Source organism: Bos javanicus, chromosome 14, assembly GCF_032452875.1.
Source record: "Bos javanicus breed banteng chromosome 14, ARS-OSU_banteng_1.0, whole genome shotgun sequence".
Taxonomy (NCBI): Eukaryota; Metazoa; Chordata; class Mammalia; order Artiodactyla; family Bovidae; genus Bos; species Bos javanicus.
Window position 1 is genome coordinate 64594739 of NC_083881.1, and position 17528 is coordinate 64612266.

General features: G+C 46.2%; 1 protein-coding gene across 14 annotated transcripts in view; it reads right to left on the reverse strand.

The window, feature by feature from the left end:
* Positions 1–17528, reverse strand: part of VPS13B (vacuolar protein sorting 13 homolog B) — an 804527-nt gene that overhangs the window by 14594 nt on the left and 772405 nt on the right. For 13 of the 14 annotated variants that reach the window (XM_061438325.1, XM_061438316.1, XM_061438319.1 and 10 more), the window contains 4 exons: positions 12006–12124; positions 6889–7694; positions 2773–2949; positions 580–750 (listed from right to left, as the gene is read on the reverse strand). In XM_061438325.1, coding sequence (XP_061294309.1) covers positions 580–750; positions 2773–2949; positions 6889–7694; positions 12006–12124 — 1273 coding nt within the window. The other variant, XM_061438327.1, reaches the window with a different exon arrangement.

The window sequence follows — 17528 nt, forward strand, 5'->3', positions numbered from 1 at the left end:
ATTTGGAAATACCCAGAGCAGTCTTCCCCTCTCCGTGTACCACTTGGCTGCTGGACAAATGGCAATTACTCGGAAAAATAAAAGGAAAGAGTGGGCTCCTCACTGAAGTTTACATGACATTTGCACATGGCTCAAGTGTTTCTCAAACAAAAGCAGGCGATTCGATTGCTGATTGCTCTATCTGAGGAGGAGAGGGGGTAAGGCTTCAGGAGGCTGGCCGGTTACTCCCTTGGGCAAGCAGGCAGCTGTGGGCTGACATTCTCCAGTTGACGCCCGGAGCGGGACCCTCCCGGGAGAATGACGCCTTAGGGATGCCACGAGGGAGCAGAGAGGAGGCAGCGGGAGAGGCGACTCCCACTAGCGCGCGGAAGGGCGGGGCCCAGGCCCCAGGATGGCCCTGAGCAGCCACACCAGGATCGGCGTGGGGACCAGGCTGCGGGCCTCTTCTCAGCCTCAGCTTTGTCTGCAGGAAAACGGAAGGGCCACACCACCCCTGGTTCCGGCCGGGGGTGGGTACCTGGCCCCGCCAGGGCTGTGAGCAGACGCCTGAGCGCCCCTGCCGCCTCCCCCGCCCCTTACCGAGCAGACTGATGCCCAGCCGGGACAGGCCCTGCCGGAGCCCCTCGCCCAGGCTCTCTGGGAGCTGCCGCCGCCACTCTTCCTGCCGGTTGTAGTGCTCCTCGTCCAGCGACAGCCGGTCCATGTTCCGGGCCAGGCTCGTGGCCAGGTTGGTGATGGACGTGAGGGTACCTGAGGACACAGAGGCACGTGGGTTTGGGGTCCTGGTCACATGGATGCCGGCCCCAGGGGAGGGGTCCCCGGAGCGCTGCGGGCGAGCGGAGTCCACAGCGGCCTTCTGGACTCGCCCGTGGAGAGTGAGGGCGGCTCCCCCCTGGGCAGGGTGAGGCCTCGGCCTTCGGAAAATGAGGTGAAGGTGAACACTTGCTGAGGAAAGGTGATACACTCAGTCCTAACAGAGGATAGGATTAGACCCTCCCTCACCAGAAAAATGCCTGCAGTCTCACACAGAGCTATCATGCGCTCATCTGACCGCCAGGGCTTGGCTTCAATAGTTAGTTTTGAAGTCCTCAGGGAGGCCCAGTTTTTTGAAGGTTGCAATTTGCCGGCTCTCATTTGAAAGGGTAAGGTTATGTTGCTGAATTTTAAACAGATTGTAAAGGAATGTTTCCACTTTAGAAGTAAGATCTATTCTTCCCCATTACTCTAGTCATAGTAAAGGAAGACACTCAACTTTATCATTTGACAGTCAGGAAATAATTATTATGCCACAGAGAATATGTGTAATTTTTATATTCAGGGTGTGAACTGGGAAAAAAAAAAGTGAAGACAATAAAGAGAGTAAGGCATGTGAAAGCCAGGATTCTATCTGGTTTTCCCAAGAAAGTCTATTTCTGCATCTTGCTCAAGACAGTCATAATCCCCTCCAGCAAGTCTGCATAGGTCTCAGTGAGCAAAACTGAAAGACATTAACGGACATATCCTGAAGCTAACGAATTAGTTCATCTGTTATTGGATGTCTAGGTTCAAGAAGAAATGGAAGATGTTTTTGCAGCTGCATCTTTACCAGTCATCTGAAAAGAAAAAAAAAAAATCCATGTACACACACACACACACACACAGACAAACCAAACAGATTTTGCTAAGAGGAAAGAACAAGTGTAAAAAAAATTCAGTGAGTCACTACGCTAAAATTACCACTGGAGTTCGATTTAGCAGGTGTTGGTTGTCTTATTTTAAAATAAAAACAACAGAACCACAAAGATTCAAGTGTCAGGAGTGAGAAATCTGCAGTGACTCACCCTTGGGTTCCTGCGGCTCAGCTCACAGGCCTCCCGGATGACCGGGGGCCCCGGGGGGAGTGGCCCTGTCACTGTCCATGGAATTTGGTTTATTGCTCTTGCTGTTCTCTTGCCAGTCCCCCCTCTGTGGATCATGGGTTCTCGTATTTCAAGCTCAAGTCTTGTTTGAAGCCTTCTAGAGACTTCTATAACCTGACCACTCATAAGAGAGTTGCAGTACTGTTGACTGTAAAAGGTCTTTTACCGGGTGGAGGGAGAAGGCCTTTGCCCTGTTTCCCCTGCCTCCCGCTGAGAAGAAACGGGGACTCAGATGGACCTTGTTAGTTCCTGAGTCACTGCCAACTTGACCAAAATATGGGCAAACAAACACGGATGAAAGGGAAGCACGCTGCTTCCCGAGGTGGGGGGTGGGGGTGGCCGACTGCAGTTTGGCTCCTGCGCCCGATGACGCGTCCTGGCCACAAGGTGGCGCTGTGTACGTGGCGAGCCGGGGGAAAGCTGGCCCGCTCACCTCCCCACCGGCTTCCACTGTCAAAATGTATCCTGCTCCTTAAGAAAGTTATGACAACTGTATCTACATTAAAAAATATATGTATATGATGAGGCAACACAGTGTAGGATTTCTGATGTTTAGCAGAAGTCCTGAACACCTTTAATATTTCTGCATTTATCACATGGAATAACAGTCGAGCCAATCCTTGTTTTCCCAATGGGAGGTTTCAAATTCTGAAGTTTCTGAAACATTTTCACACAACTACAGGCAAGCAGTGATCTGTTTAAAACATAAGACATTATATATGGGCTTTGTTACAAATCCAACATCTCACTGCCAGCTAACAAGCCAAACAAAGCTAGAGGCAATGTTAATTCATCGAGAACGTTTAAGACGTTCTCTAAAAAGACAGGGAAGTAATGAAAATCAGGCCTCATTACCAGGAACCTGAAGAGCTACCTTTGGAAATGTGCTTCACAAACGATGTAGTCCCTCTGGAAACCCCGCTCACGAAGGCTCCCGGGCCTCGGGTCAGCCCCTCGTACGGAAGCCTGAAGAAGTCGGCGATGCCGTTCCCGATGCTTCGCACCAGACTCGCCGGGCTGCCAAGGATTTCCAGGGATCCAACCACCCAGCCTGCGAGGGAGACCAGAGAGAAGGGGTGACTGAAACCTTAAATGCAGCACTTTCAACATTTGGGAAAAGTGACCCATTTTCCCTGCAATTCATTTTTCACACTAGAATTGAGAATGTAATAAGCTCCTCTGGAGCAAAATATGGGAAATAACTCATTCACTGTGAATTCATAAATGGCAAACTTTCATACTTTATAAATCAAAGTGATCCTTTTGGCAGCCTCACAAATAGCTTTAATATGACTTCCCTGCCTCCCGTATTCCTGCTAAAAGGGACCCGTGTGCAGGGGGATGACGCTCCCGCCCCCTCCAAGTCAAGGCGGCCCCTGGGGCAGCAGGTGTCCGCAGGCCGGGGGTTCTCCTTAAAGCTCCTTGGTGCAGCGAGGGGCCGGGACGCGGAGGAGGCCAGATGCTAAATGGGGTGCTGCAAAGGGGACGCGCAGCTCTGACAGGGACGGAGGAGTTATTTTTAGTCTTTCCCAATCCCACCAAGCTGAGCGCTTCCCTTTGGAGTGGAGCTGGAGCCAGAGAAATGTCTCCCCTTCCAGCCCAGCTTCAGTTGTGTAAACTCTAGTGACAGGGACATACTGATTAGCTTAGCGAGAGGGGCGTGTTCCCTGAGGGTCCCAGGCGGGGAGCTTGGGATCTGGTTTCCTATTTGAGCTGGGGCTTGCCAGGAGCCGGCCTGCTTGGCGGTCTGACTGCCGAGCGTTCGGCCCCGTGGGAACGTGGCTGAGTGTGGACCCCGGAGCGGCTCCCCGTCTTCGCTCCTGGGTGGGGGCTTGGGGCTCTCACTCAGAGGATGCAAGAGGCAGGCAAAGGCTGGGGGCTCAGGAGAGTATGAGTCCAAACACAGTGTCTTTGGGGAACATGCTGACCTCCCCAGCCCAGGGCTGAGAGGGCTTTAAGGGGAGGCTGTGGGGGGCAGGACCCAAGTGGGAGCCGATCCCATGTCCTCTGAGGCAGGTCCTGGGAGGCCAGGCCTGGGACAGAGACCACCCGCCCCCCCCAGTCAAGTCATCAACCCCAAAGGGTCCCCAAGCCCAGCCCTTTGGAGAGGAACATCCTTACATGTTGGGCCCCCTTCTCTCCTCTGGAACATTAGAAGACAACATCAGGGTTTAGGTGAAAAGAGGGAATTATTTCCAGAAGATGAGGATTATAAATGGAGGGGCCTCTGGGTGGCCAGGCATTCACCTCACTTACTTTGCCCAGCCACTCTGCAAGCCTTAGTACCTGCCTTCACGTAATTTCAGATTTAGCTAAGGACTAAGCCTCTCCCTGGCCGAAGGGACCGTGCCAGGCTCAGGGGACAGAGCCTCATGGGATGTCGTGTTGCCCTGTCACCAGTGTCTTGAGAGCGGGCGGGACGAGGAGGGGACTGTGGCTCAATTCTCCCCATCTCCCTGCTGCTTAGACACACGTGGGAGGGCTTCAAGGCCAGGCTTACCCAATTCCAAAGCCCACCCTCCCTCTTCCTGCAAGCCCAGGCCTAACTGAGTAGGCAGGCTACCATGGAAGGTTGTGGAATGTTCTCCCTCAGAGGGCCTTCTCCGGATGTAAAGAAACAACAGATTTCCTTTAGCCTGGAAGAGTTGGAAGGTTCACTTGGAGGCAACAGATTGGACTCGAAACAACTGCCCTTCTCTCCAAAGCTTCCATACAGAGATGAAGAAAGGAGAGTTAGCTACTGCCAAGCAGAGAGCACGCACTGTCCGATGGGCCTGGTCAGGCCGGCGCAGCGGGGCACAGGGCACATGGCAGGCAGCCAGCCCCACCTTCCAGCCCACAGCCTGGCCACATGAAGGTGAGGCGGACAGTCCTGGGTCGGGCCACTGCAGATGGGGAGTCTAGGTATGGACCAGAGCTACTTCTCAAGGCCCCTGAGAAGGCCAGAAAAGGACCAAACCACCCAAAGGCATTCTGCCTTTAATTATTTCTCTCCAAAAGCAAACATATCGTTTTGCTTACTGGGTTTGGAGATTTTATTGAAAAAAGGTAACTGTCTGGCTGCCCATAGAGCCAAGTCTTGGAAATAGAGAGGGAGCCCGGGAAATTAGAGAGTCCACACAGTCTCCTTCAAATAGGGTCAGTGGTCACTCATTTCTAATCACTTTATTGTACTTCCCCAGAAATGAGGTCAGGGTACTTCAGCCATTTAATCAAGTCCCATGGGTGAACCCTGACCCAAGTGAGACAAGTGAGGCAACCTGCCCACTCCCAGGCCAGCCCTTCCTTTCCCAAGAAGGCCAGTACATTCTCTCTGAGACGCTTCTACCCAGGGGAAACCTCCTACCCTCTTCCCATTCCCACTGCTTTCCTCCAGATAATCTTCAGACTGTCTGTAAGGCCTTTAGTGACAGAACTCCCAACAGGCCTAAAAACTTGGCTCTCTAGTGTAGAATTTGTTTCAGCATATAATGAGACTGGGACAGCAGCTTGGAGAACTTTTAGGTAGATTACCAAAAAATCCAAACAGAATGTTCCTGTGAAAGCTCATGAAAAATGAAAGAGAGGTCACTTTTAGCACAGAGGCTGCAGGACATGGTTCCCTGGTGGTGGTCACAGCTGGAGTTTCCCTGCCAGCTCACTACTCTGACGGGTGCTCCCACACCTTCGCCCAAGGCGATGACCGGGTAGTCGGGAAGCTTACTCCTTCCTAAGCTCCAGACCAGAGCTCAGTAACCTACCTGCCTGCTTCTCATGGGAAAAACAAAAACTGCCTGAAAGAGTAAAGCTTTTCATATACCTATTAAATTTGAAATGGTAGCTGCTTGTTTTAAAATAATTTCTTAGCAAGAGGGAAGTCTTTTCTTCCTTGTGGTACAGGCTATGAGAACAAGTTTCAGGGCAGGGACCTCCTCTGATCTGGCCATGCAGAGTTCTGGGTAGCTAAGGATTTTGTTCCGGAGAAAATATAATCTTACCAGTATGGCAACAACATGGGTGGGCTGGTCACTGCTACAATGTTGTCTTATCTGGGAATGCACTCACCAAGGACAATGTTACCACGTTCTGTCCTGCGTTAGTTTTAGAAAGTAAGACCTCCCTGCGCTTTACCAGAAGGGACTGCGAGACCAGCTCCGGTTGGTTGGTGTTGGTCGCCTGGAGTTCATAGCAACGTGAGGAGCCCGATTATCAGACTGAAACCGGAGAGTTTCAGGCGTGAGAGTGAATTTAGGTCAGGAAGGTGAGCTCTGACGCCCATTACCATAGGGAATCCGGAGACAACCTGGTCTCCAAAACCACCTTCAGCTCACAGTACTCCCCACACCACACTCTGTACACACAGCCAAACACCCCCCGCGGACTCTTCCCGCTCAAGTCTGTGGAGAGGCTGAGACACCTACAGCCTTCTCTTTGCCATCTGTCTAGACAGGCAAGGCTGCACTGGGTAGGTAGAAGGCTCTTTATGCATCTGACGAGCACACAAATCCTCTGAATTTCTCACCTAGAGCTATTCATGGGCCGTAATGAAGAAAGTTAACAGCCCAGAACTACATTTCTTTTAGGCCCAGGGGCTGAGAGGGCCTGGGCTGGTTTTCCTGGCTGCACTAGCTCCCTGATATAGAGCCTTGTGTCTTTAAGGAGCCGAAAAGGCACTTGCTAAATGGCAATCAAAATTCTGTTACATAAAAGCAAATTTAACGGCTGCTACTGCTTAAGGGTTCATTAAGCGCCACTCTAAATTCAGGGTACTTCACACACTTCCATTGTTTTCTTGTCAGAAATCTTAAAACCCATTTTACGGGTGAGGAAACTGAGATGTGGGAGGTTCAGTAACTTGCCCCCGCCTCACAGCCCGCAGTGGCAGGGTCTGCATTCCAGTCACTGCTGTCCAACTGCCCCTCACCCTCCCATGCCGCTTCCCTGTGTCTTGGAGTCAGGACCACCCTGAAGCCTTTCTTTCTCGCTCAGGCTCCCTCTGCTGTGTCCTCACCTGCTCTGAAGAGGGCCCCTGCGGCGTAGTGCATGGCCAGGGCGTGGACGAGCTGCCTGGCTGTGGTGAAGATGGGGCCTCTTTCAAACACTGAGAAGGAGAGCGGAGTGTGGTCAGAGGCGATGTACAGCTTGAGGGACGCGTGGATGCTGACGAGGAGGTTCACGGGCTGTATCACCAGCTTCTGCAGCTTCACGGGATGCACCAAGGCCCGGGCGTGCTGCCTCACCTGCGCGGGCAGCACCTGTCTGCCGCCTGCGAGAGCTGTGGGCTGAGCGCCCGGGCTGCTGCTGGGCAGGTAGGTCTCAAACAGAGTTTTGATGTAGTAGACAAACGTGTCTTCCACATATAACCGGGCAGGTTTCAATTCAAAACTGAACTCGTTCACATCAAACAGGACGTCCTTGCCTTCGGTTAACGTGAGGCAGAGTTTGATAAAGCAGTTTTTCTTGTATTCTTCCAAATCTTCGCTGGATACGAGGAGACTCTGCATCTTGGAGCACTGAGGAGATTCTGTTTTCTCCCCCTGGCAGACCAAGACAGCGAAGTGGAAATTGGACTTGTTGTACAGCTGGTTGTCCAGCTGCAGGTCCCCGCAGCAGACCTCCATGGAGTAGACGTGAAAGGGGGCGGCGGCCATCTCTTCCCCAGGGAGGTGACCAGCCACGGGGGCCATCTGGAGGAAAACGTGGTCCAGTGTGAGTCTCAGAAGCTCGGATGATGCTCTGTGGTGAGTGAGGTCATCAAACACCGCCAGGCTCAACTGAGTGATGAACATTTTAAATGTCACGATCTTCTCCAGAGTTCTGGAGGAGAAAGGGAAGAGAACATGAGCATTTCTCCTCCAATTTTCTTTTCTTTTCCTCCCTCCCTCCCTTCCTTAATGTCTTAGTAGATTTTCAATGACAGAGCCTTCTTAGAAACCTCCTGATGTCCCATCAGATTCTCATAAGAAACAAATTAAGAACTGAACTTCCAGTACATTGTGTCTGGACAGAGCCAGGCACACTCCAACAGCACTGGGAGATGTTCCCAAAGGGACCATTACAAGCTCTCGTCATGCTGCTCTATCCTGTTCCCCTCATCAACACCGGATTTTTATTCCCAAATCCTCTGAGTTCTTTGTGCACTAATTCTGTTGTGATCATCACGAGGCGAAAGGTCATGATAAAATAACCAAGGTGCCTTATATTGGGAAAAGTAAGAGCAAGCAAGAGAAAACTTCCCATGAACCTCCCGGCACGGCCCAGCAACCAGCATGGGCTGTGTGCGTGCTCTGCTCTCCCTGTCACGTTTAGAGCTGAGCAGACCGCGCTGCTCCACTAACCCCTCTGTCCTGAGCTAAGCCATCATGCTCTCACCCTCTTCAAAGTCACTGCTCTAGCAATTCACTCCCTCCTACACCATTTCTTCTTCCTTACCAGCAGCTTAAAAACATGCTATTATTTCTCTTATCTTAAAAAATCCCTCTCATTAACTAACTCCTCCTCTAGCTACCCTTTTCCTGATCCCCTTCACATAAACACCCCAAAGCACATACACCTTGTCTCCTGTTCCTCACTTTCCATTTTCTTTTAGCCTTGCTCCAGGCAGGCTCTGTCCCACCTCCTCTACCAGAGCAACTCCCATTAGGGACCCCAAGGGACTTCCTTGTTGCTAAATTGAACAATGAGCTTGAAGTCTGTGACTCACGCCCGTACTGTGGCATTCAAGTGGCCAACTCCCTCCTTCTGGAAATCCTTTCTTGGCCCGTCTGCTCTCAGCTCTTGTATGTCTCGTCACTCATCACCTATGGGGACTCCCTCCTCTTAAAGGGCAGGTGCCCAAGCTTCAGCCCCAGGCCCTCTTCTCTCCCCATCTCCACTCACTCCCCTTGGAGGGCTTCATCTGGGCCCGCGGTTTGGCATCTATATGCTGATGACTTCTACAGTCACACATTCAGCCTAGAACTCCCTGTGAGCGCGGATCTTGCATTTCTAACTGCCCATCCACACAGGAGTCTCTTACAGGTCTCAGACGTCTCCAGGGTCATGTGTGTGGTCATACTCATGATCTTACCCCCAAACCCACACAACAGTTGTTCTCATCTTAGTTTATGATGATTACATCCTACCAGTTGCTCAGACCAAAACTTTGAGAGTTCTTGATGCCTCTATTTTCAACCCACATCCAATGCATCAGGGAAAATTCCATTGGTTTCTTCTTAAACTGCATCGTGAATCTAACCATTTCTTACCACTTTCCCTGTAGTGTAGCCTAAGCCTCTAGTGTGAATAACTGTAATAGTCACCTAACCAGTCTCCTTGCTTCCTCCTTTACTTCTCTATGCTGCTACTGCTGCTGAGTTGCTTCAGTCGTGTCCGACCCTGTGCAACCCCAAAGACGGCAGCCCACCAGATGCCCCTGTCCCTGGGATTCTCCAGGCAAGAACTCTGGAGTGGGTTGCCATTTCCTTCTCCAATGCATGAAAGTGAAAAGTGAAAGTGAAATCACTCAGTCCTGTCTGACTCTTAGGGACCCCATGGACTGCAGCCTACCAGGCTCCTCCGTCCATGGGATTTTCCAGGCAAGAGTGCTGGAGTGGGGTGCCATTACTTCTCTATAGTTTACTTCAAAAGCATAGGGAACTATATTCAATATTCTGTGACAAACCATAATGGAAAACAACGTGAAAAAGAATGTATGTGAAATATATATATATATATATATATATATATATATATATATATAAACTATACTTCAATAAAATTAAAAGAAAAGGAGCCATGGTCTTCTAAAAATTTATGTCAAATCAGGTAACTTCTCCGTTCAAACAGATCCAATGACTTCCTCATTTCACTCAGAAGAAAACGAAGCCTTGTGCAACCTGTGCCCTCCTTCCAGCCATCCCCTGCCTGGCCCCGGGCCCTGGTTCCTCCTAGCTCACCCACTGCACTTGGCCCGCCCTGGCCTAGTCCCTGCTCCTCCAATATGCCTGTGCACTGCTTCCGACTTCTGAACTGGCTGTGCCCTTTGTCTGGAGAGTTCTCCCCAGATAATCATATTACTAACCCCCGCTGGGTGCTTTCAAGTCTTTGCTTAAATGTCAGCTTCTTGGTGAGGCTTACCTATACCAGTTTTTCAAAACTATCCTCTTTCTGTTCCTATAGCTGGGTAATTCCTGGTCCCAACCAGGCTTTGCTTTTATTGCTACAGAACTCCAATCTTCCACTAAACCATAAAATTTCCTTTTTTATTATGTTCATTCTGTCCTCCCATTGCACACCTATGAGAATCTGATCTCCTAGGGAACAGGGACTCGGGACTGTTAGGTCACAGGTAAGAATAGCACTGGCATCCAGTAAGCATTTGAGAAATACTTGCTGAACAAATGAATTAAGGAAATACCAGTAAATACTTAGGTCTTTCTTATTTCTGTCACTGAATGCATGGATTGTTGCTACTGCACAAGCAATGCCCTACTAATGCCCTATATAAAACATTCCTGAGCTGTGTGGGCTTGAAATCCTGGCTTATGCAATTCAAAATTTAGTCTTTGGTTTTATTACGCTATTAATTTGTTTTTACAAATTCTTCTGGTCAAAGGAAACCATCTACCCAACCTATTTACAATATTATAAATTCAAATTAATCATACTATGGCAAGGTCCAAATTAATGAGTTCTTAACCATATATGAAAAGCAAGGAATTTAGGAAAAAAAAAGGGCTTAAACAAATGTATAAAAGTTGATGACAGTATTTTATATTTTAAATTAAAATTTAAATAAATTAACTTTGATTATAAAATATGTTCTTATATAAAATTAATAAATAGAAAATCATTAAATAATCACTTATAACTGTACATCTATTAACAACTTTGATTCTTTTCTTTCCAGTGTTATTTCTAGGAATGTTTTCTGTATGTATGAGAATGTGTGTGCATGTATGTACGTAAGTGTGAATATGTGTGTGTGTACATAACTAGGATATATTTGTATATTCGAATTTATATTCCATTTGCTTTATTTTAGATTCATTACAAGTATTTTTCTATCCCACTAAAATCCTATAATGGTATATTCTGTGGATATACCATTTTTTGTACAACTGTGTATCATCTATTTCCCTGCTAACAGGATCTGTACTCTGAATATTTTGCCATTATAATTAGCAATGTGATAAAATCTCTCTGTATATCTTTGCCTACTTCTCTAATTATTGCTTTAACTCTTAAGCTCTTAAAACTCTTAAAAGCAGAATTTCCAAGCCAAAGGGATTTTAAAGCTCTTAATACATATTACTAAAGTGCTTTCTAGAAAATAGTAACAATTTACGTTTTTAGTAGGACTGTATATGACGGAAATGTGTGTTTTCGTCACTCAGTCATGTCTGACTCTTTGCAACCCCATGGACTGTAGCCCACCAGGCTCCTCTGTCCATGAAATTCTCCAGGCAAGAAGATTGGAGTGGGTTGCCATTCCCTTCTCCAGGTATATGATGGAACATCACTGTTAATTCAATATGTAATGTCTCATTTAAAGTTTGCATTTCTTTGGTTATTTGTGTTTCCACTTCCCAGAATTTTCCGGTTGTGTTTTTTACCCTAATTTAATTTTTGGAAGGAGGGACTATCTTCATATTATTCCTACTGAGTTATATGAATTCTTTTAAGTTAAGGATATTAACTCTGGTTCATATTTACAAAACCTGATGGCAACATTCAGGTCAAAGCGGGGGAAATGTGGCCCTAAGAGGCGACTTTACTTTTGCTGTAGCTCTAATTGATAAGTCTAATTACTGATTACTAGGTGGTCATGTGGATAGAGAGGCATTAATCTGTATTTCATGCTAACGATAATGTATAATTCTAAGATGCATGTCTCAGTCTATAAATCAGTTTGTTAAGCTTGCCAGAGAAGAATTGGAAAGCGTATCCATGGAAGATGATATATTGCTTCTTCTTATGGGTGTAACTAAATGCTAATAACCATATCCTTATGGATTACAGAATAATTAATCAAAAGCTTTATACACACACATATATATATGGATAACAAAAAATGGTGAATAGTAGATTTACAACTGTTTAATGTGACACTTACCCTGCTGCTACTTGGATACTAGTTAAGCCTACCTGTTGGTATTAGTTACGACAGGCCCAGCTTTTCCTTCTGGGGCCACGTTGATGAAGACTGTGCCACAGTGATGGATGGTGTCCACGTACACATAGCCAAAGCCAGTCAGAAACACAACCTGTGAAAAGAACATTCAAAATCAGGTTGGGAAGCAATACAAAACACTGCTGAAAAGGCTTCAAATGTCTTCAGTTCTGACTCAATACTGCAAACACTTGCTGGTTATATTTCTTTATATCCATGTATATAGGCTATTCAGGTGACTTGAAAAAAAATCAAATCCAGATTTTCAATATCCAGCTGTAAGGTTCATAGGAAAAAAATGATGGATGACAGGGCATGAGTGTCTTCATTCTCTGCTTCTCTGGAATTGGCAAATAACTCTGCATGGGCTGGAGACTAGCCATAGACCAGCTTTATGTGCGCATGTGAATCTCTATGGGGGAAAAAAATCCCTGAATTGAAATGAGATGTGCAAAAACCTTTCAGGCTTTTGAGTTTTGACTAAGCGATCATAATGATGCCCTTCTCTGCTGGGGACACAAAAACATACCTGAAAACCCACCAACAAGACACGCTATAATCTCCTCAAGGTCCCTCGCATAAGTTGGAACAAGAATGTCAGGTAACTTCATTTGCTTGGAGTAAAAATGATTTTTCTTCCATGAGGAGGTGGACTTAGACCTAAAAAAAAGTTCTATCTCAGAAGTCAGGTGCCAGGCTAGCAGAACAGATGTCCTTTCAGCATTAAATACCGATGTTGCTTAAATGGATAAATATTTGAAAACAGAACTATTTGAAAAATAACTCCAAGAACATCGTGTTCACAGCCAGCATTACCTGAGGGTAAGGGCAAGAACCTCCTCATGTTTGGGAACATTGATGCTGACGATGTGTATTATCAATTCAGTCCATGCCTGGGCCCTTTTTATTATTAGAACAGCAAATAAAAAGAAGACTGAAAATTCCTGGATGAAGGAACAAAGCTAGGTGTCTGCTTGGCATGGGATGAATGTGTTCTAATTTTGACCAAATGAAGAGGTACCTGAAAGAATGTACACAGAACCACAAGAGTCTCTGATTCTCACCCTTGGATGTGACTTCAAGGTCACTGGGCTTCTTTCTTATACAATGGCTCCTCCTTCAGAAATCCTGATCGTCTTCAATATCCAGGGCATCTGGAGGTCATCTCTGCCTCCACCTGTTTTCATCTCCTGCTCCGCTGACTCCTGCAATAGCCTTCTTTCTTATTCTACGGCTACTGCTCTAGCTCAGACCCTTGTCTGCTCCTCAGCACCATCTGTGCAGAGAAAGCACTGTTTCTCTATGCAAATCCTTTCCAAATCCTGTATATCTTTGCACATACAGGGTGTTGTTACTCAGTCACAAGGTTGAATCCGACACTCTTTGTGACCCCATGGACTGTAGCAAGCCAGGTTCCTCTGTTCTCCACTATCTCCTGGAGTTTACTCAAATTCATGTCCATTGAGTCGGTGATTCTATCTCACCATCTCCTCCTCTGCAGCCCTCTTCTCCTCTTGCCTTCAATCTTTCCCAGCATTAGGGTCTTTTCCAGTGAGTCAATTTTTGCATCAGATGACCAAAGTATTGGAGCTTCAGCTTCAGCATCAGTCCTTCCAATGAATATTCAGGGTTGATTTCCTTTAGGATTGACTTTTTCAATCTCCTTGCAGTCCAAGGGACTCTCAAGAGTCTTCTCCAGCACCACGGTTTGAAAGCATCAATTGTGTGGCTCTCAGCCTTCTTTATGGGCCAACTCTCACATCCATACATGACTACTAGAAAAACTATAGCTTTGAAAAGCTATACTGGAAAAACTATCATCAGCAAAGTGATGTCTCTATTTTTTAATACACTGTCTATGTTTGTCATAGCTCCTTCCAAGGAGCAAGTGTCTTAATTTCATGGTTGCAGTTGTTCACTATCCGCAGTGATTTTGGAGACCAAGAAAATAAAATCTGTCACTGCTTCCACATTTCCTCTTTCTATTTGGCATGAAGTAATGGGACCACCTGCAATGTGGGAGACCCAGGTTTGATCCCTGGGTTGGGAAGATCCCCTAGAGAAGAGAATGGCTACCCACTCCAGTATTCTTGCCTGGAGAATTCCATGGACAGAGGAGGCTGGCGAGCTACAGTCCAAAGAGTCAGATAGACTGAGCAACTAACACTTTCACTTTTCACAGTGGGACTGGATGCCATGATCTTAGTTTTTAATGTTGAGTTTCAAGCCAGCTCTTTTACCCTCCTCTTTCACCTTCATCAGGGACACCCTATTCAAGGAAGATATTCTCTGTTTTTTCTGTTCTTTTCCTCAGATTGATACCTATAGCTACATTCCAAAAGCACATTAACTATACTTCTGTTTCATCACTAATCTTATTGTTTGTATTACTGTCACCGGTTTTTATCATAGACTCAATCACTAGATTGTCAACTTTTTGAGGGCAGGAGTGGAGTCAGTTTGTATTCTCTATGGACATGTTTCCCAAATGGATCATTTTGCAAAAACATCTGTTTCAAAAGACCGTATCCTGAATTTGCCCTTTCTGTTCCAAGATAAGAACTGAACTTGCCTATGATAAAATGTGGAAGGCAGCCAACCTAAAAAATGGCTCAGCTCACGAATCTAAAACAAAACAGATATTCTTTGAGAGCCAGTCACATTTATAAAAGCTATTATTTTATATGATATGCAGAGTAAGTCAACTGCTTTGTTACTAGGTTTACAGACATGGGATTATTCATTTGACACAAGCCTTTTAAAGGTCTTAACACTCCCATCTCCATTCCTTCCTCTCAAGGACTGTCCTAACTTCAGAGGATACCTTAGGGTTTTAGCAGAGAGTGTTAAAAACCAGAACTACCACCACTCAAAGTAGGGAAGGAGGGGACCAGAAGAGGAAAATACTTAATTGTTCAGCTCATTCTCAAAGCAGTCTGCAGGCCTTATGAAATGAGGATTCATTTACTTCCTAAGATAGTAAAGATAAAGAAGCTGAGGATTTCCATTAACTTCCCAGGAGACTCTGAAAGCAAGCAAATTAACCTAAACCTTTAAGGTATTTCTGCTGGCCAAAACCTTGGACTTGGGAGAGAAATTCTGCTGGGTGTCCCTCTTAGTCATCAGTAGAATGGAAGGAATGCAGACTTTAATTCTTGGAGCCTACTCTTGCCTCCTTTCACATGGAGAGAAACCACTCGCAACATCAGGTATCTGGTACAAAGTGAGTTCTAGGGACTAGAGAGTTAGGAACTTCAGTGCCAGAATTAAGCGCCTACACCCTAGAAATTAAAACAAATCCTTGTCTTGGTCTGGTGGTTTGATCATTTAATCATTAATTAAATCAATGATCAGATATTTAAGGTGAACCCACAAAGAGCTCCTCACTGCAGCAGGCATTGAGAAGATAAAATCACACCCTCGAGTTGCTACCAGTTTGGTTGGTGAAAAAGCCAAGTACACAGATAATGAGATAAGAGCTAAAAGTTCCAGGACAGCAGTGTATATTTTTCCATCTTAGAGCATTATCCACCATGGTCTCTGTAAGTTCATGAGGGCAACACTTTGTATACATTTTCTTCAGTATTTACAACCAGTACTCAGTAAAGATCTGAATGGGCATCAGCTCAAGGTGGCTCTCGTGGTAGAGACTTCTAGTGTTCACTCACACCCAGCCGCAGTTGGGTGCAGAGCAGGCTTATTCCCGTTAGCCCCTTACAGTGAGACCAGCCTATGAGACCAGCTTTGGCCAACAAGCTAAAGGCAGCACTGACAGGTGTTAGTTTCGAGCCAAAGGTAAAAGGGCCAGCCTTTTCCCTGCGCTGCAGGGACTGAACAAAAGCTTTATGTTCCACATCAGTGTGGCCCATATCCAATTGGATGCTTGTCTTTTGGTAAACTTTATTTTGTATTGGAGCACAGCCTATTAACAAGGTTGTGACACTTTCAGGTGGACAGCAAAGGGGCTCGGCCATACATATACATGTATCCAATCTCCCTCAAACTCCCCTCCCACTCAGGCTGCCACACGTCATTGAGCAGAATTATATACAGTAGGTCTTTGTTGGTTATCCATTTTAAATATAACAGTATGTACATGCCTGTTCTTTTAAATACAGTTTTACTGGAACTTATTTACATATTGACTCCATCTAACAACAGAGTTGAAAACTTGTTGACAGAGACTATATGCTTTGAAAGCCTAAAATATTTACTATTTAGACCTCAAAGAAAAAGTCTGTTGATTCCTGTTCCAGGTGGTGGTTATGGTAGATTATTCTCCATTAGAGAATTGCACATCCCAGGGTCTATGACTTTGTTTAATCCCTTCCTATACTGATATGAAGCTTGGCTTTGTGACCTTCTTCAGATAATGGGATGTCCGCAAGGATGAGGCAAGAAGCGTGAAAAAAAGCTTGCTTTGGGGGATTTTCCCCCTTGGCAACCGTGTGAGGAAGCCTGGCTTAGCCTTCCTATGGAGGAAAGACCACGTGGTAAGAGAGTTACCCAGGCTTCTTAGATAAACTCTTCCCCTGCCAACCCTCCACCCAAATGCAGCTACATGGGCTCATCCTGCAAAAACACCACCCAACCAAACCCTCCAGATCACTACTGTTTCAAGCCTTCAGGCTTTGGGCTGGTTGTTACAATGGGGCAGACAGAAGATAATGAAGCCTCTGTCAACCTGGGTCCCTGACTGACCATGAGGACAAATCCCTTGATGACAAACATTGGGATACAGCAAGAGCAAAAAGTCAATGCTAGGACTGTGATAGACAGCATAATGTAACCTAAACTAATGGAGAGAGATATCAGTGATTCAAGTAGGGTTCCAGCAAAAACCTAAAACAGGAGTCTGCCTAATGCTGTGTACGTGTTCAGTCACTTTAGTCGTGTCTGACTCTTTGCGATTCTAGGGACTGTAGCCTGCCAGGCTCCTCTCTCCATGGAATTCTCCAGGCAAGAATATTGGAGTGGTTGCCATCCCCTCTTCCAGGAGATCTTCTCAATCCAGGGGTTGAACCTGAGCCACCTGAGTCTCCTGCATTGCAGGTTGATTGTTTACCACTGAGCCACCAGGGAATTCTGGCTTAACGGTAGCAGTAGAAATTGATATTGAAAGTTACAAAAATGGGAATTTATGTTGTGAGTGGCAAGACACTGAGTTGTCTAAGATTACTTGGGAGGCAGATTATAAAACCTAATAGATTTGTAGCTCTAGAAGATGAGGTTTGAAAACAAAACATCAGCAGTGTGTGTTGGCTGCTGCTGACTGCACCTGGCAATGCACTGTGAAGACGAGATGAGCTCAGGAAAGAACTGGCTGGTTTGCAAAGATAAATTAAAGAGAATAAAGACATTCCAGAAATTCAGAGCTTCGCAAAGGCAGTAATGCTTTTAAACCCCAAATAGTAAGAGATAAAATTTAATCTTTGAACATGAAGGCAGATTAATACTTAGACTTAGGGCTACGCATAGGCATCAGAACACACTGTTGA